The 22575-nt window shown below is 49.5% G+C and overlaps 1 protein-coding gene across 7 annotated transcripts in view; it reads right to left on the reverse strand.

Annotated features, from left to right (window-relative positions):
* Positions 1 to 95: 95 nt before the first annotated feature.
* ZNF592 (zinc finger protein 592) overlaps positions 96 to 22575 on the reverse strand; it is a 41416-nt gene continuing 18936 nt past the window's right edge. For 2 of the 7 annotated variants that reach the window (XM_080351518.1, XM_080351519.1), the window contains exons 4-10: positions 18456 to 18634; positions 13955 to 14131; positions 12031 to 12190; positions 8666 to 8944; positions 7213 to 7325; positions 3781 to 3916; positions 96 to 3030 (exon numbers count right to left, since the gene is read on the reverse strand). In XM_080351518.1, coding sequence (XP_080207644.1) covers positions 2518 to 3030; positions 3781 to 3916; positions 7213 to 7325; positions 8666 to 8944; positions 12031 to 12190; positions 13955 to 14131; positions 18456 to 18634 — 1557 coding nt within the window. In that variant the 3' untranslated portion in view covers positions 96 to 2517. The other 5 variants (XR_013922646.1, XR_013922647.1, XM_080351520.1 and 2 more) reach the window with 5 other exon arrangements.

Here is a 22575-nt window from a genome sequence, read left to right on the forward strand (position 1 = left end):
CGCTTCCGCCCGCACCCCCCCGAGGGCGGCGGCTATGGCGGCCCGGGGGAAGAACGAGGCCCAGGCCGGCACCTTGGATGCGTTTATTGGCGATACTTCGAAGTAAACATCAGAGCAAAGGCACAGACGCCGCTGCGGGGTAAATAGAGACGTGACGGCTCGGGAGCGGCCCCTGCGGCCCGCCCTGCGCGCTCGGGCGGGCCTGGGCCGCCCACAGGTATCAAAAGTACAAAGAGTCCAAAGTGTTCGTATCAAAACACGTCGAGGAGGTGAGCGGGCCGAATGCGACAAGATAAATAGTTCTTAAATTAGTTAAACATCGTCATAGTAAACAATAACGAGCAGGGTTCTGGCTCAACGTAATAAAAATAATGGCAGAGGAGATAATTATATTACACGAAGCGGGTGTGAGACGGGGAACGAGTGGGGAAAGAGTCAATATGACCACACGGAAAGAAACGGCTCCCAGGGCAGGAGGCACACGGAGCCGCGGCCGGAGGAGAACTCATGGAACCAACGCCAGGGCCTGTGATGGGCACCAGAGCTTGTGATGGGCACCAGAGCTTGTGAGAGCTTGTGATGGACACCAGAGCTTGTGATGGACATGAGCTCCGGAGACACCAGAGCTTGTGATGGACACCAGAGCTTGTGATGGACATGAGCTCCTGAGACACCAGAGCTTGTGATGGACATCAGAGTGTGTGATGGGCACCAGAGCTTGTGATGGGCACCAGAGCTCCTGAGACACCAGAGCTTGTGATGGGCACCAGACCTCCTGAGACACCAGAGCTTGTGATGGACACCAGAGCTTGTGATGGGCACCAAAGCTTGTGATGGGCACCAGAGCTTGTGATGGACATGAGCTCCTGAGACACCAGAGCTTGTGATGGGCACCAGAGCTTGTGATGGACACCAGAGCGTGTGATGGGCACCAGAGCTCCTGAGACACCAGAGCTTGTGATGGGCACCAGAGCTTGTGATGGGCATCAGAGCTTGTGATGGACATCAGAGCTTGTGATGGGCACCAGAGCTCCTGAGACACCAGAGCTTGTGATGGACACCAGAGCTCCTGACCAAATGCCCTTGTCGTGGACACCAGAGCTCCCGACAGACACCGGAGCTCCCAAGAGAACGAACAGCCTCGTGATGGACACCAGAGCTAGCGATGGACACCAGAGCTCCTGAGAGACCAGAGCTCCCGACGGACACCAGAGCTGGCGATGGACACCAGAGCTCCTGAGAGACCAGAGCTCCCAAGAGACCAGAGTTCCTGACCAAATGCCATCATGATGGGCACCAGAGCTCCTGAGAGACCAGGGCTCCCAACTAAACACCCTCGCGATCAACACCAGAGCTTGCAATGGACACCAAAGCTCCTGACCAAACACCCTTGTGATGGACACCAGAGCTCCTGACAGACAGTGGAGCTCCTGATGGAACAAATGCTCTAGTGATGGACACCAGAGCTCCTGAGAGACACCAAAGGTCCCAACCAAATGCCCTTGTGATGGACACCGGAGCTCTCGACGGAACAAATGCCAGAGCTCCCGCCAGACGCCAGCCCTGGTGATGGAACTCCAGCCCTCATGGTGCTGCAGGATGGCAGCTCCCGCCATCCTCTCAGCAGCCGCGCTCCCCTCCTCACCACAGCAGCTCAATACCCGCCCGCCGGGGAGCTCCGACACCGGCTGACATGGTCAGGGATGGTTTGGCTCCAGCCAGCACCACGGATGGGATGGGAGATGTTTTCCCCTTCCAGGGATGGTGCCAACCTGCCCCCCGGCTCTGCCCACCCTGGGACGGCGTCCAGCAGCACAACTCCACCGACACGCGGCTTTGAGCTGTGCTCACCCAAGAGGACGGGGGCTACAGAATTCTTCAGGATGATTCAGGTCCAGGATATTTCATTAAATTGCCTTTTGGAAAACAAGGTGGTTATTCGGGCAATTAAACAAAAATGAGCACAGCTCACAGCTCGAACCCATCCCGTGTCACGCAGGAGCCCCCGGATGGGCCAGCACGGTCCCGACAAGTGAGTTTTGCTGAGACGGCGTCACGAGTGTAAATGAATAAAACAAAGACAGGATGGGAAGAGAGGAAAGCCATAAATAGGAGAAAGAAAGCGAGACGGGGAAGGCGAGGCCGGGCCCCAGGCAGGGCTGAGGCGGCGCGCGGAGGAACGGAGCTCGTCTGAAGGGAACGGCAGCTGCAGAAAGTGCTCCTCGATCCTCGGGAGCTGCACGAGCTCCAGCGAGGATTCTCGCCCTGCTTTCCCTTTTCACCTCTCTGGGCTGGCAGAGAGTTAGCGCTTAGGATGCAATGGCAGGGTTTGGTTGGTTTGGTTTTGTTTTTTCCTTTTTTAAATTTCCCTTACAAATAGAAGTTAACGGAAAGCTGTGTCCACCCCAAGAAATCAACAGAATATTTCAAAGATTCGCCCCATCCCCACCCCGTCTTTTGAGTAAAAACCCCCCAACAAAACCCCCCCGACCAACCAAAAGGGGTTCTTTTTTGTTTTTAAGTCTTAAGAGACTTCGAATGATTGTTCTGCGAGGTGCTGTTGGGCCCCTCCACGCCGCACGTCTGACTGTGCTCACAAAGAGCTGAGTCACTTTTGCACTCTTTGCATTTCGGGTTTTCTTCTTCCGCCGTAGTGTTCGTCTCGCCATTGTACCCCTTGTGTCCGTTCTCACCCCTCTCCCTTTGTAACTTCTGCCTTTCGTCTTCCTCCTCCTCTTCATCCTCCTCCTCCTCCTCCTCCTCATCTTTTACTTTATGGACGATGAAGAGGTGTCTGTTGAGGGAGATGTGTGAGGTGTAGCACAAGCCGCAGAACAAGCACTGGTAGGTGGAGCTGTCTGTCTTGTGCCGCGGGATGTGTTCCTGAAACTCGGCGCTGACGTCGGTGGCAAAGCCGCATTTCGCGCATTTCCAGTGCGCTTTCAGTTTTTTGGCCGGCGGCGCGTCCGAACCCGCAACAGTCTGTGCCTGACCCAGCTCGTCCGCTGCTGTCTTCTTTGGAGATTTTGCCTTAAAAAAAACCAAGATTCAAAAGTTACTTTATCATTTGAGCCCATGGAAGAATAAGTGCTAAATTCCACACCCTAAGGGTGAATACACGTTGGTTTGTTGACACAAACTACACAAAGAGACTCCAGGTTCCCTTACGGCATAAACGAGGGAGTCGGTCTGGGCTGCGATCCCTCAGTGCCAGGGTACAGCTGAATGATAAACTGTGGTGATAACAAAACCTCACATCTATTTTTTAAGTAAATGGAGCGATGAAGCACAATCAGACAACCCTACAAACCAACTCAAAAGTAGCCGAACAGCTACATTTGCTGAAAAGTGTGCTACTTAGAAGGAATGTGGTTCTTGTAGGTAATGGATCTAATAAGTATTTTAAAATAGAAATGTTTGGTAACTAGCAGAAAAAAACATGGGAGAAACAGGAAAACTGTATCAGGCTCATGAACTGAGTGGCAGCAAAACAAGGGTAAAACCAAACCTACGTCAGACCTGGTTACAAAGCAGACTGAGAAAAGGCCGGTAAAATACCAGGCTACACATTCAGGAATGTGTTGAAAAATGCAAAAGATGTTGCCCTGGTGCTGCTGCAGCTTCAGCTGCACTTTTGGTTCTGGCTCTAACGCTGCCAGAGAGAAGCAACGTGGATGGAGCTGAGAGGAGGGGAAGGATCTGCCGGGGCTCGACGTGACACCCCCAGGGAACAGCTACTTGCCAGGTACGGTTATTTTGCAATGAAAATATATCAGTTACTTCTGCTGTGTCTCTCTCTGGAACTTTTGCTTTGGCCATCTGGGATAAGTCTGGGTTTTTGATGCCGTGCATGAGGCTGATGTGATTCTCCAGCATGAACGGCTGAGGAAACGTCTGATGTTCATCTGTGCAGTACCTGGGAAATACAAAAAGGAAAAGGAATTGGTAAAGCCCAGCTGTTCATTTCCATCTAAACAACAATTTGTTACGTGCCAAACCAACGGGTGTCACTGGGGACAGACACTGGTGAGTGATGTACTGTTAGATGACCAAAATATGCAGCAAATCATCATTTTAATAGTAAAATATTACCCCTGAGAGAAATCTAGAACCGTTCAGAGATTATGGATGAATAAGAATGAAAGCAAGGCACGTCTTATTGTAGTACAGCGCTCAGTTTTAATAAATACAGGGCCTAGAGGAGATCAGGCCTGCTGTAACACATGCTACGCAAGCACAAGATAAATAATCACGATGGGAAAAGCACGGGGGGGAAAATGACTCTTGGATGAGAGACCTACATGGAGATGGACCCCATGGCTCATCCAACACCGAGGAGCCTGCAGCACGAGGCCACATGTATCATAACAGACTCAAAATCCTTACTAAACTGCTGAACTTCCAACTTTAATAACAATAATCTATGCAGAGACCCTCACAAATGTATCATTTATATGTAATTATTCACGGTCAAACTAGGTAGGACTCAAGAGCTGCCAGAGAGCACGGTCCATGTTTCAAAAGACAAGAAGGGGACGTGCCAGCTGTCAACCTTCTCTCCCGATGACCAACGTCTACTGGAAATAAATGCCAGGTCTTGCGGAGACGTAACCCCCCACGTGCGGCATGGTGAGGTACAGAGAGGTCTCTTGTGAGCAACGTGGAAACCCAAAATTGCCTTTGGGTGACATGGGACGGTCCAGCAGCTCCGTGTCGACCCCAGCGATGAGGCTTCTCTGAGACATGCAAGTGGCAGCTGAAATGTGGGATGAAAAGCAGCCGAAAGGAGTCGAAGCGTCTCTGGGCAACAAAGACTCCGTTTGAAAGGAGGGAAGAAGATTCCTATTGATCTTCCAGTAACGAGATGGAAATTAAGCAACAGTCGGTAATGATGTAAAAATGTAGATGTGCTCATTGAATACTTCTGGTTTTGAACAGGAACCTCTTAGATGATGAATCAATATTTAATCCTGATGGAATTCTTCTTCCTCGTGGAGGAAAGATGAGAGGTTATTAAGTGGTATTTATCAAAAATAAACATGTCGAAAATCAGGCGTGCCAGGCAGTTTGTACTTAAGGCTTGGGAAATAAAAGCGAGTCCTCATCACAATGAATTATGAAAGAAAACACACAAAACATAAGACTCTTTTGCAATTTGTCCTAATTTAGAATTCTTTTCATGTGAGCAGGCGAAGACGCTTTCCTAACCTGAATTTCTTCAGTGAGCAGCTTGGCAGGGAGTGTTCAAGCAAGTCCATCATCCCGCTTTCTCCCTACACATTTAGCAGAAGGCAGAGAAGGGGAAATCACAGCATGAAATGGTAGAAGCCAGAGGGAGGTCACTTACAAGACAGTGTCCTGGAGTCACAAAAATACTCAGTTGTCAGAAAAATGGCAGATTTTCCTCCTGCCTCACTTGGAAATCCAGGAGAAGAGGGTGAGACAGAGTTAAAGCATCAAAACCTCTGAAAGAAATAACAGGTGAGACTGATCCAAACTGCCTGGTGGGATGAAAAAAAGAGACCAGCAACTAAGGGAAAAGAAAAGGAGCAGCGGAGATGTGAGGAGTGCAGAAAGGAGCCGAGATGTTCAGAGGGATGGGAGGAGAAGAAAGGCTCAGAGCTGAGCTCAGCACTCTCTAGAACTACCTGAAGGGCAGTTCTAGCCAGGTGGGGATTGGTCTCTTCTCCCAGGCATCAGCAATAGGACAAGGGGCCATGGGCTTCAACTCTGCCAGGGGAAATTGAGGCTGGAGATCATAAAGAAATTCTGTGCAGAGAGTGGTCAGGCATTGGAATGGCTGCCCAGGGAGGTGCTGGACTCACCGGCCCTGAAGGTTTTTAAACTGAGATTGGACACGGCACTTAGTGCCATGATCTAGTGAATGGGCTGGAGTTGGACCAAGGGCTGGACTGGATGATCTCTGGGGTCTTTTCTAACCCAGTCCATTCTGTGATTCTGTGATTTGTGAGCAACAGTCATGGAGATTTTTAAAATGTCTGGACAAACAAAGAGGGATCAGAGAGAAGACCTTGGATCCAAAGCAGCTGTTGGAGACGCTGGGACGAGTATTTCAAGGAAGAAGAGCGCTGTGATTTCAGGGCGTAACCACTGCCCAATTAAGACTTCATCAACAGATTTCGAGAAGGAGCAACTGCAAGCTTGAGAACTGAACACAACCCTAATTCACCTGAATTTCTAGCAGGGTCTTCTCTGCTGTAAGCATCAACCATGGACCTCTGGGTGAACTGCAGATCCACAACTGTGTGTTCTGAAAAATCATAGATAAACTGGACCCTGGGGCCTGCACAAGCTGGTGAGTCCTTGGGTACTTCTATAGAAATCCCTCTTCCCAGCGAGGCCTTGTGTTCATTTTGATTCTGATACGCTCCACTTTGAAAACAACTGGTTCAGAGAGAATAGATTTATACAAATCACCTGCATGGAACTCCAAAGACCAACACCCACCAACTTAAAACAGAATGAAGCATCCTGGGAGTCAACATTTCATCCTCTCTAGAGGTTCCACAGCAGAGCTCGGATACAAGAAATTGAAAGTTTAGACACCCTGGCCAAAAAATGCGTCAGGAATGCATTCCTGTCATGCCCCAGTGGTGATGCCAATACTTTATCCATTTACTAAAAGCTGTTGTGGCTCACGTGGCAGTACACGAGGGTTGCACTCTTCAGACAGGCTTTTAGTAACTTAAGTGCAGCAAAGTGAGAGCATGCTCCTCAGAAACACTTGCATTAAACCAAAATTTGAGTTAAACGAAAAAATATTCCCCAACATACAGCCCTACAAACTTCCAACACAAATGTGCTGTAATTCTGTCTCAGAATGAGGTGGGAAACAAGTCTGCACGGTCACCTTTTGTACCATCTTTTCATGGGGAAGCTACAAGAGTGATGCATCACTACACCAACCACAAAGCAGCAAAGATTGGCCCAATATTCTGTTGGCTGTGCCACAAGGGTGCATGATATAAATCTCATTTGCACCTGTGGATCTCAAATCAAACCTTCCCCTAAGCTTCCAAAGTCAAAAGCAAGGACTTATTGCAGCCACCAGGTCTCTCACGTTTAACATCTCATTCTCCCTTAGTAACTTACAGCCTGGAGTGGACAGGAGCAGACAGGATCTATTACAAAGCACTTCCAAAACTGAAGGATTAGCCTGTCCTTGAAAACAAAGTGGTGTTTGGTACGTACCAGCAAGTATAAACTTTCTTTGCTGTGTCGTGATTATTGCGGATGTGTCTGCGCAGGCTGTTGGAGGCGTTAAACGAGCGTTCGCACTGTCGACAGGGATATCTCTTCATAGACTGGCAGGAGAACACAAAGATCCTTTAATAACAGGGAGATGGATTCTAATGTTCTCATGCTCTTCATCTCAACCTCACCTCTCAGGTGCAAAAAAACCCACTGAGAATTTTGGGGTCCCACTTAGACTCAGCCCAACATTTGGCTAATATCAGCACTGGTCTTATAAAAACCAGGACTAGTTAAAGTATATGATTTTTTTTGTTTGTTTTTAATAGGAATTGCATCAGCTGCTTGACCTGTGGGTTCATTTCCCCACAGGCCCCTCTGCAAAATGAATTCAGTGGAAGGTCCCTCTGCCCCAGAGGGCAGGACCCCGGTGTGAAGTACAAGCCAAACTACCTGTTTCTCTCCTCATAATTCGGCACAATAAAAGGGTGAGATGTTAAAAAGCATCACACAGTCCCACTTGTCATCCACATCCAACATCCACGTCCCCCTACACAGCTCTGCCCCATAAGCAGCCTCCTCCTTTTCCTGCCGCCCTTCGTATAACCTCCGTGCATTCCATTTAAAATCTTCTGGGATTTGTTTTATGAATACATATATGTACTGAACTTACTTATTTGGCACATTTCCTGCTTCTATAGAACTCAAATGGGAAAATCCAGCATTCCCTCACCCCTGCCCTCATCTTCTCTTGATACTTAGCGAGTGGGACAATCCAGCACCGCCCAATCAAGCTGGAAGGAATCAAAGACCACAATCGAGATTTGCACAGCCTCTGCCCATGGAACTCGAGAAGGGTGACTCAGTGTATCAAACAAGAAGTCCTGATGCCAAAGGACTAAGAAATCTGGCTGTGCGCATCACCTTGGCCTGTGTTCCGCCAGCGAGCAAGGATTCGCTTGACAGAAGTAGGTCAACGCAACGCAAAGCAACAAAATTGAGATGTACAATTTTGTGCACCGCATGAGTCTTTCACTCTTCACTAGTTAGGTGCAGCAATATCTACCAAACAATAAAACATCAGTCAAGGAACCGTATGTCCTTCTGTAACTTTGGGTGCAGGTAGTTGAGATCAGACTGTTGAGCTGGCAACTGGAAAGACATGACTTTCCATCCACTTACCCGAGGAGCCGAAGAGGAAGCCTGAGATGAGACGCAGTGCAAGAAGAAACAGCAAAGAGGATGAGGTGCGCAGGTTTAGAGCATACGAGCAAGGATAGAACATGCGCTTATAACAGGCTACATCATTTTGGTTTTGTTCAGGCCCTGAGCTCACTCCTCAGTGAGCTGGTGATCAGATTCTCATCTTTTTGCCCCAAATATTAATGATTATCCAACTCTTTCACTAAAACTAACTTGTTACCCAGTCAAAGCGTTTCACCCGAGACCTTACCCTTCCGTGGTTTCTCTTCATGTGGGACACGTAGGTTTCCCGATCAGGGATCCACTGGGAACATTCCTTGCAAATCCAACCAGTTCTTCTCAACCTGGACTTGGATTCGGGGTTGTGTCCTTCCACCCTCATGTCCTTCCTCGGCACAGGGGGGTGGGAAGTCCCGTTGGCGACCGACAGCTCCTTTGGTGGGGTATGAACCTGGTTCCTTGACGCCTTCTCAGATTTCTGGCGGAAATTGGAGAGCTCCTCAGGGTTTTGGGGGACTCCGTGAACACCCTGGATAATAATAGAATCACACATAATATTTACATGTAATTCATATGATACAGCTTTATTTATCAATTACTAACATCTATTATTTAAATACATACTTCAAGCCCCCCACCCCTCCAAACAATGAGCTGATGTCTTGCCCCCGCAGGTTTTCCCATTTCCCCTTGATGCGCTTTCCCCAAGAAACATTAAGCTTCTATTTATGTTTCCTGCACGACAATAGCAGCTCCTCGGTGCTGCCTGTTTAACATTTTGGAGGAGCTCTGAGAGCTCTGGTTCAACGGGGAAGATGTCATGGGAGAGAAATGTTAATTGTCATGATTTCAAGAGCCCAAGCTCTAAAAACACGGAGTTTGGTGAGCTCTGAATGACACGATAGCTGTTATCTCAGGGGCTCCAAAGCTGCTTCACCTTTGCTCAAGGGACGGCAAGAGACAACCTCTTGGCTTCTCCAACTCTACATTCTTCAATTCCACACCGTCTATTGCTATTTACATTTTCCGAGTTCAAAACTTGGCTCCTGACAAATACCAGCGAGCGTAAAGCCAGAAACCAGCCTTATAAGGAATATGTCTCCAGGCTCTTTGGTTGTTCAACAGGCTAAAATCCAAAGTCCCCCCCAAAAAAGTTATTTTAACAAAGAAAATTGAACATAAGGAAAATAATCCATAAACTAAGAGCTGTGGGAAAGCAAAAGCAAGCAAAACAGCAACATACCAGAGAAACCTCAAGAAACTCCCCTAGGGACACCACCAGTGCATGCACACAAAAGGATAATTTAGAGGTTTAATTGTGCGCAATAATTAATAACGGGTAAAGTCTCAACACACGAAGGCCCCGGGCCTTGGGAAGCCTCTCTGTGGGTTACACACCAACCAAGCTCGAAAACACGAGGTCCCGTCTGAGCAGCCCGTGCGCTCTGCACCTGATGGGCCGGTGGCCGCGGCTCCGTCGCAGCATCGCCGGCTGCCGAGGGTGACACAAACGCCGCGTCTTCTGTGCGCAGCCCGCGTCAGAACGCGTTACTCCAGCTCTCCCCTGCTTACACCGCGTCAGAACGCATTACTCCAGCTCTCCCCTCCTTACACTGCGTCAGAACGCGTTACTCCAGCTCTCCCCTGCTTACACCGCGTCAGAACGCGTTACTCCAGCTCTCCTCTCCTTACATCGCGTCAGAACGCGTTACTCCAGCTCTCCCCTGCTTACACCGCGTCAGAACGCGTTACTCCAGCTCTCTCCTACTTACACTGCATCAGAACGCATTACTCCAGCTCTCCCCTGCTTACACCGCGTCAGAACGCGTTACTCCAGCTCTCCCCTCTTTACACCGCGTCAGAACACGCTACTCCAGCTCTCCCCTGCTTACACCGCGTCAGAACGCGTTACTCCAGCTCTCCCCTGCTTACACTGCGTCAGAACGCGTTACTCCAGCTCTCCCCTGCTTACACCGCATCAGAACGCGTTACTCCAGCTCTCCTCTCCTTACACCGCGTCAGAACGCGTTACTCCAGCTCTCCCCTGCTTACACCGCGTCAGAACGCGTTACTCCAGCTCTCTCCTACTTACACTGCATCAGAACGCATTACTCCAGCTCTCCCCTGCTTACACCGCGTCAGAACGCGTTACTCCAGCTCTCCTCTCTTTACACCGCGTCAGAACACGCTACTCCAGCTCTCCCCTGCTTACACCGCGTCAGAACGCGTTACTCCAGCTCTCCCCTGCTTACACTGCGTCAGAATGCGCTACTCCAGCTCTCCCCTGCTTACACCGCGTCAGAACGCGTTACTCCAGCTCTCCCCTGCTTACACCGCGTCAGAACGCGTTACTCCAGCTCTCCCCTGCTTACACCATGTCAGAATGCGTTACTCCAGCTCTCCCCTCCTTACACCGCGGGGAGTTGGGGAAAAAAGGAGCGGAGAAAAATGAACCGACTTCTCCGCAGAATCAATAACAGGAACCAGACCTTCCAACTCCTACTCTTACACTTGAACAACGGGAAGATGAGAAGGCATGTGGTTTCTTTATTTTGCACATCAGACAGCACCTCCTATAAACTCTATATTGCAGAAAGGAGTAGGATCTGATAAGAGATGAGAGAGGTGCAATTATTAGTGCAAAAATTAGTGCAGTTCCTACCCTGGCACATCTGCTTCAATTACCATCTCAAAGACCCGTCAATAGCCCAATACAGCCAAAATACACAAAATCCAGAAGTTTTGTAGTGGAGATGTCAGGGCGCTGCGGCACAAACTGCTCCCTGGGGCTGGGAGCTGGAAATGAGCTGCAGCCAGTTGTGTATCTCAGCTCAAGCCTTGTCTTTGAGCATGGGGGTTGAATTCCGATTTGAGGGTCCCAGCCTCAATCTCAGCTCGATTTTCCAAGCTATAATACAGCAGGATGAGCGATCATCAACTTCACAGGAGCGCTTCGCATTTTCATGCATTACCACACCACAGCATTTCCAGATTTGCAAGCTAAAGGGCAGTAAGACTTTGCAAGCTCTTGCTTTAGAACGCCACCAAGAACCGTTCCAAGAGGATTTCCACGGTAGAGTTGTTACATGTTGTACGTAGAACATACTGACTGAGAGAAAAGTGCAGCGCTTACACATCGATGGGATAATCAGACCTGCAAGTCCTCACACGCATCCAACTAAAAACCACCACCAAATGGACAATAACCGGCTTTTCATGTGTCTAAAAGCGATTTTTGCAGTGCTGATTGCAATATGAGCTGTTGCTGAGGGCTGAGAATACTTCTCCATGTTTCCCAGTCAAAGATCAATCTCCCGCCCTGGTTTAATCAGACCCTTGGGTTTAATATAGAACAGCTGAAAATCCAAAAGATTTACTCCTTGTCGTAATGTAAAATTACATATAGATGAGCATAACCACCTGCATTACTACCAACTAACACAAAACACTCTACTGATGTTTCCAGATAATACTGCAAACCACTGTAATCCATTTTTCTGCTACTGTGTTGCTCAAGAACCTTCCACTTCTTCAACCCATTTCCTCACTCAGCTGATGCAAACTGTGAGCTCCAAAAATAGGAGCTCGTACCAACAAGTGGCGGGAGTTACGTACCTTAACGTGCTGCATTAGCTGCTGTTTCTGCATATAGACCAGCTGACACTGCGGGCACTTAAACACCCCTACTAACAACTTGCTGGTGTTCTGCTCGAAGTGCTCTTGGAGCAGCTTCTTCTTGTTAAAGACCGTCTCGCAAGAGCATTTGTAGATCACCCTGGAATGATTCAAAACAAGGGAAATTCAGTCTCTCTGTTACCTCAAGAAGGCAGCAGAAAAAGTTACCTCGGGAATTTCGGGAGGGCTGCGCTCTCCGTGTGTTGTCAACACGCACCCAAGGACAGCTGAACCACCAGCGCAACTGGGAAGAACAACAAAACGCCTCGGGGACATACCACAGCTTTCTAAAAATAAGTTTACTTCTATGCATACGCTTAACTACCTACGTGTGTGTGTCGCTAAGCGCGGACAGATGGGAGCAAACTCGAAGTATCTTTACTTTCCATCCCACCTTTCCCCCGTTCCTCCCCTAACACACATATTTTCAGCACTAGATCAAACCTTGGAGGGGAAAGCGAAGGGTGGAAAAAACACGAGGTTCCTCTCTAGTGATTTTTGGGAGTAACGCTCTGCAAGTGCCAGAGGCTGCGGTTGCCCTGGAACCATCTGCCAAGAGATGCCAGGGTGGGCACTGCTGGACAAAGAGGCGACTATTAAGAATCTTTTAGGGATCTGCTTTTTAGCGATCTGCTCTGGTGACCCTGCTTTAGCAGGTGGGTTGGACTGGATGATCTCCAGAGGTTCCTTCCAACCCCAACTGTTCTGTGATTCTGTGAAGAGCTGAATAGCTCTTCCCTGCCCAAACTCTTCTCCTCCTACCCAGGAGACCATGTTCATAGCAAGCAGAGCACGCTGTGGCTTGGAATGGACCCCCAGCAGACAGATCTTCTCATAGGAGGCAAGAAACCAAAACCAGAAAAAAATATATACTCAATATATGCATCAATGATTTGGGCGAGGGAATAGAGTGACTGTCAGCAAGTTTGCTGATGACACCAAGCTGGGAGCAGTGGGTGACACTGGAAGCTGTGCTGCCATCAGAGACCTGGACAGGATGGAGAGCTGGGCAGGGAAACATTTAATGAAACAGAACATGGGCAAGTGTAGAGTCTTGAATCTGGGCAGGAACAACCCCAGGTTCCAGTGTAAGCTGGGGAATGAGCTATTACAGAGCAGCGTAGGGGAAAGGGAGCTGGGGGTCCTGAGGACAGCAGGGTGACCATGAGCCAGCACTGGGCCCTTGTGGCCAGGAAGCCAATGGGACCTGGGGTGGGTTAGAAGGGGGTGGTCAGTAGGTCAGAGAGGTTCTCCTGCCCCTCTGCTCTGCCCTGGGGAGACCACACCTGGAATCTTGTGTCCAGCTGTGGCCCCTCAGTTCCAGCAGGACAGGGAACTGCTGCAGAGAGTCCAGCGCAGCCACCAAGATGCTGCAGGGAGTGGAGCATCTCCCGTGTGAGGAAAGGCTGAGGGAGCTGGGGCTCTGGAGCTGGACAAGAGGACACTGAGGGGGGACTCATTCCTGGGGATCAATATGGAAAGGGGGAGTGTCAGGAGGATGGAGCCAGGCTCTGCTGGTGACAACCAGGGACAGGACAAGGGGCAATGGGTGCAAAGTGGAACACAGGAGGTTCCACTGAAAGAGGAGAAGCAACTTGTTTGGGGTGAGGGTGTCAGAGCCTGGCCCAGGCTGCCCAGGGGGGTTGTGGAGTCTCCTTCTCTGCAGACATTCCAACCCGCCTGGACACCTTCCTGTGTAACCTCATCTGGGTGTTCCTGCTCCATGGGGGGATTGCACTGGATGAGCTTTACAGGGCCCTTCCAACCCCCTCACATTCTGTGGTTCTGTGAAAATCGTGAGGGAAAGGGGGAATCCTGGAGCTACCCAGCAAAGGAGAAGAAAAGCGAAAGCCACAGTACTTACTGAGTAGTCTTGTGAGGCTCTGCCGGGTGCTGGCTGCTCATGTGGGCCGTGGTGCTGTCGGCCGACTTGAAGGCCATGGGGCAGAAGGAACACTTGTGGAAGACTTCGCAGTGCTTCTCGTGGATGTGGACTTTGAGCAGGGCGAGGGTCATGAAGACGACTCCGCAATGGATGCACCTGGGGATGCAGCAAGAAAGAGGCCGAGTTACAGAGGTGAGCACCAGGTGGGAACTCTTTAGTCTCTTCAGTAGCAACGTGGAAGAGTGAAGCGGGGACACAATACAGGAATTCACAAACTGGGCGGATCCCAGAACTAGATGGCAGCGCCGAGCAAACAAGATCTACAAAAGAAGCCTTCCAAGATTAAAACAACCCAGAAAGAAGAAAGGAAGAGGCGGTTCAGCAAAATGCCATCTGTGAAAGCCAATTCCACCACAGGTACAAGTGAAGCACTAAAGTAAAAGTTTTTGTCGAGATCTCTGCGTAGCAATAAGGAGCAGAAATGCCAGTTGGTCCCCAGTACAAAACAAACAGGAAATCTTCAGTTACCCTCTACTACTGCTTCTCACACTCCACTAAGCCCTAGAAAATAACAACAGTGACAGCAAAGATACTCAAAACAGCAACAGAATCACCCAAGGAACTGATTAAGCTCATTAAAGTCATTAAGACACAGGTGTTGCCTGGAAAGCGCTTGTCTGGGATCTGGGGGGATGCTCTGGGAGGAGAAAGAAAAAGCAGCAGAAGTTGCATGTGGAGCCAGGAGGATGCGAGAGGCTCCAGGGACCTCCCCCTCCAGTGAGCCCGCAGCTAAACCGCCCTGAAAACACCGTTTTCCTTCTTGCTGAGGTTTGCCCTTTGCCGGCGGCGCTAATTAGGGTTTGTGCCGCGGCACGGACGCTGCCGTGGCAGATGGAGCGCAGCTATGGAGCTGCTGGAAGAGCTCCAAGCCCGTATCAAAACCAAAGAAGCCGTCGGATGATCCTTCCCTCCGACCCGGCCTCCCGACAGCGCTGAGGAAACGAGCCCGCGCTTTGAAGTTACACTTCAAAAGATGGCTCGGCAGAAGCCAACCCCGAGGAGCCAAACCCCCAAAATATACACAGAAATGCTGTTTTCTGCAAGGGAGAGAGGGAAGCGCTGGTGACAGCTGGTGTTGTCTTTGGGGAAGCAAGAAAATATTCTGTTCGGGCGGCTCTGCCTTCGAGCCTCGTTCACGTGAGACGGGGAGAGATTTCCTATTATAGTAACACCGGGAACAGTGTTATTATGGAGGAATAAATTCCCAGGTAAAGATGGAAGAACAAATGCTAATCCCGACAGTAAAGCCTAGCTGGTATATCCAGGAATATCCAACAGGCTCCTTCCAGAAACACCCCCAAAACTGCCTAGAGATGGGTCTGTGTTACGTTCAGTGAGTACTTCTTATACAATTAGGGATGAAATAAGTAGTAACTCAGGGTCAAATGATCACGAGTTAATTTGATTTACAGTAAATGGAAGTTTAAACAACAGCCACTTTTAATCAAGAATCCCAGTGCCAGGAGGATGACTTTTGATAAAGTAAACTAATTAGCAGAACAAAGTGGATGGAGGATGTCAGAAGCTTGCCATCTAATTCCTGCAAATTGCGAATTCCGCTATGGTCTCCCTGGCAGCGGGGAATCATTTGCTGGAGCAGCCTCTCGGCAGCCCCAGGGCAAGGAGGAGCAGGTCAAAGTCCTGGAAAGCTCTTGTGAGAGATGATAAAGCTACAAGATGTTGACTTAACCCTCGGAATGTTTCCTTTGCCGTCACCTTCCAGCCCCTCCGCTCTCCAGAGCAGGAAAACGGGAAAACAGCAGCGGGACAGCCGGAAGGTGCTCGGTTACACTTGGGAAGGAGCGTTTACAACATGCTTGTTGATTTTAATTTTTACCCGCAGAACACCTTTCTCATTTTCAGTGGAAAATGGTGACAACCAGTGACAGGACAAGGGGCAATGGGTGCAAACTGGAACACAGGAGCTTCCACTGAAATCTGAGAAGCAACTTGTTGGGGGTGAGGGTGTCAGAGCCTGGCCCAGGCTGCCCAGGGGGCTGTGGAGTCTCCTTCTGTGCAGACATTCCAACCCGCCTGGACACCTTCCTGTGTAACCTCATCTGGGTGTTCCTGCTCCATGGGGGGATTGCACTGGATCAGCTTTCCAGGGCCCTTCCAGCCCCTCACATTCTGGGATTCTGTGAAACTCAAATAAAACAATCTTACTCCGAACGTCATTGAATGCATTGGGGTATTAGCAGAAAAGGACACAGAATAAGGACTGCTCACAAAACCAAACCCAAAGTTACGCATCAGAAATTCAAGGAAAACAGGGATATAGTGAGAAGCGGCAAAAGTCGAGCTGATCCTGGGAAGGATTTAAAAGAAGTCCTCAGCTTTTCAGCTCTGCAAGTAACAAAGGGGAAAGAAAAGAAGCCTCTCTGTGGCCGCAGGGCAGATGCCACAGATTATCTAGATATGGTTCTGCAGCTCGGATTTATTTCTTTGGTTTTCGGCGATGCCGATGACATCGGCAGGACAAGGACGGCACGGCCAGACGTTCACCCGTCTGCTGGACTCGCTTTTCGGAGATAAGCCGGAGCAGATGCCAATTAGAGGAGAAGTTAAAGAAATTCAGCTTCTAGAGAAGCCTAAAAGATCCGTAAGTATCATTCTTGAGCTCTTGGTTTGGATCTTATTAATGTCTCTGGCACAGAAAGCAGATATTTGCTAATGACACCGGTAGATGGATGGAAGCTCCTGTTCCTGACAAGGATTAAGGCATCATGAAGATATTCCTGTCATACCTCTGCAATGAATAATGTGTTTAAAAATACCAGTTAAGAGTCAGGACCAAACTCTCGGTGAAGTCCAAAGAACTGCACTAAACCCGTGGTTACTTTCTGACATCTACTCCATTCCCATTTTTCCATCTCAGGGAAAACATGTTTGTTTTATTTTTCCAGCTTTCCCCCTTCTCTCATTTTCAAGCAGCCTGAGTATCGCAGCCACTTCATTTGCAATGGAATTAATTCTTTGTTGTGGGCCGTGCCCCCTCAAATCACATCCCACATCAAAAAACCCAATCTTATCTGTATATAATTAAATTCAAAATCAGTTTGTTATGCGTCTCTTGTCTTCACAGCTGAAAGAAAAAGCCCTTGAAAACCTAAGTGGGATTTCAGACCAAACCGCACAGCGGAGCTTCCTGAAACTGCAGACACCTCAACAGAACAGCTTCAAGAGCAGAAATTGCCCCGTTAATTTGAAATCTCAAAGTATCTAATGGCAATCGAACTAAAAACAGTACTTTAAGGCATCTGAAAGGGCCACCTTGTCTGTCATTCATCTCCCGAGCAAATCATCTTAAGAGCTGTGCTGGAGCTAAGGTGACCTTGACACACCGATGAGAAAAGGTTTGCAGGGAAAAGTGACGTCTTTGATTAAAGCAATCAGTTTGGTTGGAAAAAAGATGACGAACGTACATCCATAACCTCAGGAGCCTTCCTCGGTCTGTCTCATCTAATGAGAACTGTTTGGAGACTTGTAGAGGCACAAGAGAAAATAATGTATGGCCTTGTGAATGCACACATCCCTCAGTCCATTAGAACTGACACAGACCTTACAGACATTGAGAGGATTAAGGTCTGCAATCTGTTTGCTGAAAATAAAAGCAGTGTAGGGGAAAGGGACATGTGGGGGACAGCAGGGTGACCATGAGCCAGCACTGGGCCCTTGTGGCCAGGAAGCCAATGGGACCTGGGGTGGGTTAGAAGGGGGTGGTCAGTAGGTCAGAGAGGTTCTCCTGCCCCTCTGCTCTGCCCTGGGGAGACCACACCTGGAATCTTGTGTCCAGCTGTGGCCCCTCAGTTCCAGCAGGACAGGGAACTGCTGCAGAGAGTCCAGCGCAGCCACCAAGATGCTGCAGGGAGTGGAGCATCTCCCGTGTGAGGAAAGGCTGAGGGAGCTGGGGCTCTGGAGCTGGACAAGAGGACACTGAGGGGGGACTCATTCCTGGGGATCAATATGGAAAGGGGCAGTGTCAGGAGGATGGAGCCAGGCTCTGCTGGTGACAACCAGGGACAGGACAAGGGGCAATGGGTGCAAACTGGAACACAGGAGGTTCCACTGAAAGATGAGAAGCAACTTGTTGGGGTGAGGGTGTCAGAGCCTGGCCCAGGCTGCCCAGGGGAGTTGTGGAGTCTCCTTCTGTGCAGACATTCCAACCCGCCTGGACACCTTCCTGTGTAACCTCATCTGGGTGTTCCTGCTCCATGGGGGGATTGCACTGGATGAGCTTTCCAGGGCCCTTCCAACCCCTCACATTCTGTGAAAATATCAAGACCGAGATGCCCGTCTGAAACTTGAAGTCAACAGGAGCACCTTCCAGCTGAAACCTGCCCCGAAATAATTTCCACTCTCAGAAACCTCTGAAATCCACTTAGCCGTTCCTCTTTGGTTTCTCCGGAGCCGCACGAACCTGAATCCGACCTTGCGTGAGTAGTGCAGGCAGTTCTCCCTGACGTGTGTCTGGAAGTACGCGGAGCGGCAGACGGCGCCGCACTCGGGGCAGCAGTACGGGGACTTGTGCGCGTGGATCCGCTGGTGAGCGCAGAAACTGCACTGGTTGGGCAGCATCATCTGGCACACCTGGCACGTCTGATGGAAAAAAGGGTTTATTCGTTATTTATGCTTTTCTTGCCTTTTCCCCACCCCTCAGCCCCCAGTTCAGCCCAGAAAACTTGCAGGTTTTAGGAAGACTCCTGCACATTCATAGAATAGAATCACATTGCAGTGAAGAGACCTTCAGGATTGTCGAGTCCAACCATAACCCAACTCAAGCACTAACCCATGTCCCTGAGAACATCATCTAAATGCCTTTTCAAGCCCTCCAGGGCTGGTGACTCCAGCACTGCCCTGGGCAGCCTGTTCCAATGCCCCACAGCCCTTTGGGGAAGAAATTGTTCCTAATAGCCAATCTGAACCTCCCGTGGTGCAACCAGAGGCCGTTTCCATTCCTCTAGGATTAGTGTTAACTCTACAAAGCACCTCAGCTTGTCTCCTTTCCACCTTTTCCCCCAAAACCCCCAACAACTTCCACAATTAGCCATTCCCAACGCCAGCAGCCATTCCTAAGCCTCTGTGGTTTATTTCCCCTAAGAGAGGAAAATAAAATCTTTCACCTCTTATCTCTGAAGGTTTTTTGCTCAGTCTCTGCTTTCACTTCAGCATTAGGGCACTTCAGGAGGAAAGCACTTTGCTCAACAAGCCCCCACCCCGCACCAAAATCACCCCCCGAAAAAGCAGCAAGAACTCCATTTTACCGCGCTCCCGCCGCAGGCAGCGCAGCCCCAACGTGCAGCGGCGGCCCCCAAAACCAGCTGTGGCTCCTGCGAAACCTCCTTGGACCAGGTGAAATCTGAACTTTCAAAGGCCGCAAAGCATGTGTGCTAAGACACCCTTGTAGGAACTTCCCAATGACTACAAGTGACGCTAAGACTTTTCTCTCCCTGTTTCCGCAACCTTTATAAAATACGTTGTTCTACCCCACTCTTAGAAGGGCCACACTTACTATCTATACAGCTTTGCACAAGAAGCACCATTCATTTGGCGTGTAAGCAAATCCAACCACTTCATTCAATAAATGCGACAACCTGGATGAGCCACCTTGAGCTCTCCCCACTGAATACATGAGCTGTATGGCGATGGGTTTACTGCTCACAGGTCAGTGCATGAGCCCAATCCAAGTTCAATATTAATCATTTAGCTTAAGCAGATGCACACCGAATGTAATGGATTATTTAGAGATAGAAGGCTGTATGATTTTTAATATACTCTTTGATTCATGTTACTTGGTAAGCTGGATTTGCTAAAATATTAAGCTATAAAGTCCTGCTTGTATTTACCAAAAGCAACTACAAACTACACTGAACTCTTATAAGATAAGGCCTATTTTGTGCTGACTGGGAAAACAACGACCCAAGGCTGATGCAGAGACACCACAGACTCTGCAAAGCGGGGCCTGTTTCGCACTTTGCTGAGAAGAAAGGATTTATTTAGATCACACAGCACCTGCAAGGCCGTGGACCAGAAACAACCGCAGCCGAACCAAAGGCCCGTGTGGGGTCAGAGACAAAAGGCCGGACGGGGAGCAGAAGGATCCAGTGGTGAAATGTCGCCATTGGACTGGACGGTGGTGCGAGTGGCCTCTGGAGATACAAAGGTCCGTGTTTTCCTGCGCTCGGGCTGGGCCTCTGCGCCGGCACCAGCTCCGGCCGGCCCTCCCGCGGCTCTGCTGCCTCCCGTTCATTCCTGAGGATCTGCCTCCAGAAACACCGAAAAGCCTGGAAGTCTGCTCTGCGTACGGCACCAGCTCTGGGGCTCTAAGCACAGCCCGGAGCGCACGTTCCTCGGGAGGGGAGCCGGCCCGCTGCGGTGTGAGCGGGCACGGGCCCCACGGCCGCTGCCTGCGGAGCTCAGGCCGCAGACCCCGCACCGAGCGGCTGTCGGGGAGACGCTCCAAGCTGCTCCATGACGGGTCTCGGCTCCGGAGGGACGGTCACAGCACTCGGCTTGGCACGTTTGGGTGTGTGGGGGGAACAGAAGTTGGGCTTTTGAAGGAGGAGACAGCAGAAAGTGCCAAACCCATCAAAAGCCTCAGACAAGTCATTTGAGACGTGTTGCAATTAAGTTTAGGGAAAAGGTTTCCCCGGGAAAGAGGTGGAAGAAACTGATTGTAGAACCCATGAATGCACCCAAACACAATTCAAATAAACGGGGATGGGAAAGCGGGGAACAGAAATGCGAGAAGCCAAGCGGGGCCTTAAATCCCCCAGAGCTCTCCCAAATCTCCAAATAAGAGCTACAAGAACAAATTAAGGTTCAGGGCAGTTTACTGTGATTTATGGTATTTTTTTTCTAACCGGGTTTCAATTTGCAATGGGAAATTTAACTTCTTGGGGTTATTAACACAGGACTCCTCTCACTTTGATGCCGCCCTAGGATTTAAGGCGGACTCAGCAAAACCACAAGCTTAAAGCACCTTTTCCCTTTTAGCTCGGCAAGAAACATTTTCCCTCCAGATCCTGCCTTGTCAAAGCCAATTTAGTTTGGATTTTAAGTCTGCAAAGCGGCGGTTTGGGGCTGAGCATCCTCCCCAGCACGTGGTACCCAAAGGCAACCGGCATGTGCTAAAAGCTTGAATTTTCACTGCCGCGTAGGCATAAACTGCCCGATATTTAATGGGCTCCACAGCTGAGGAGCAGCGACTCCCGTCACTACATAAAAGGCTCAGCACGGGCCAAAAATGAGCTGAAATACAGCAAAAACATTTAGGGGGGTGAAATCTAGTGGTTATCTTCTTCAGGCGCAGCAAGATGAGGGCGCCAGCCAGAAATTGTGCGCGCACGATAATAAAAATAAATAAAAATAAAAGCAAGACTGAGCGAGGAGAAGGCAAAATGAATTTACTGCGGGTGGAGGAGCTGGAAGGTTCTGCAGGGGGGGCACAAAACAGCAGCCCAAGGCTCCGAGTTCAGGTTGTCTTGTGGAAGAGACAAGGAGTGAAGGAGTGAAGGGTAACAAGGAGTGATGAGCCACGGGGATAAATCAGGAAGGATAAGGAAAAGTGGCGTCTTTAAGCAGTGTTACCGCTGTACTTGGGAAAAGCCAACGCGGCTTCACTCTTCTTGGCTCACAAACCCGTCCGAGCGCTTCAGAGGATCAAAACCGTGGGGGTAACGAAGAGCTGAAACAGTTTTGTGACACCCTTCGCTAAAGGATTTGAAGGCGCCGTGGTTGAAGAGAGGAAGGTTAAGTAAGAAGAAGGAAGGAAAAAGCAGTTGGTGTTTGATGGTGGAAGGCCCCCGGGAAGTTCTGCTGCGGTTTGGGCGCTTCAAAATAGCCTCAAAATATCTGGGAAAGGAAAACGAGCAGCGAAACGGCAAAGATCGGTGATGATAACCCGCTAATTCAGTGTTACGGACAAGGGCTGACCGCGAAGAACCAAAGGGGTGACAACACAACGGGCTGTATCGCTCCATCAAATCGACCACGGAACACAGCAGAGCTGGAAAAGGTTCAGCGGATGGAAAAAATTATAACCAGTGTTTTTATGCTCATCCTTTTTCTAGGAGGCCAGAAAATCCTGCCCTGGGGGGTGAGGAGGGTCCGCTTGTCTGTTTTAGGGCAGAAACTGCTGCGTTTATCAGGAAAAAGGGCTCCCCATGGACGGCTTCGTCTTGGATTTTCTTTTTGCAACTCTTGTGCTTTGCAGGGGAAATTGTAACTTGGTTCCAGATGTCACATTTTTATCTCTCTCTCAGTTTTCCGTGACTTTTCAAAGGAGTCTGGCAGCAATTTCAGACATTCATTAGTCAGTTATTTCTCAAGCGTGTTACCAGGATATGATTTTGAGTTGTGTAATGTCTGTGTTTTTCATATACTCCCATAACCTACACTTTAATCAAGAGTTATTTATTACAAGTTTTCTTTCATTCTGGGTTGCCTGCCACATTTCATTGGGGCTTTTCTTCCAGAAGTCACATTCACACACACAAAATTGCTCAGAAGCTCAGCCGCTTCAGAACGCTTGATTTTCC

Source organism: Nesoenas mayeri (genome assembly GCF_963082525.1).
Source record: "Nesoenas mayeri genome assembly, chromosome: 11".
In the NCBI taxonomy this organism is placed as follows: Eukaryota; Metazoa; Chordata; class Aves; order Columbiformes; family Columbidae; genus Nesoenas; species Nesoenas mayeri.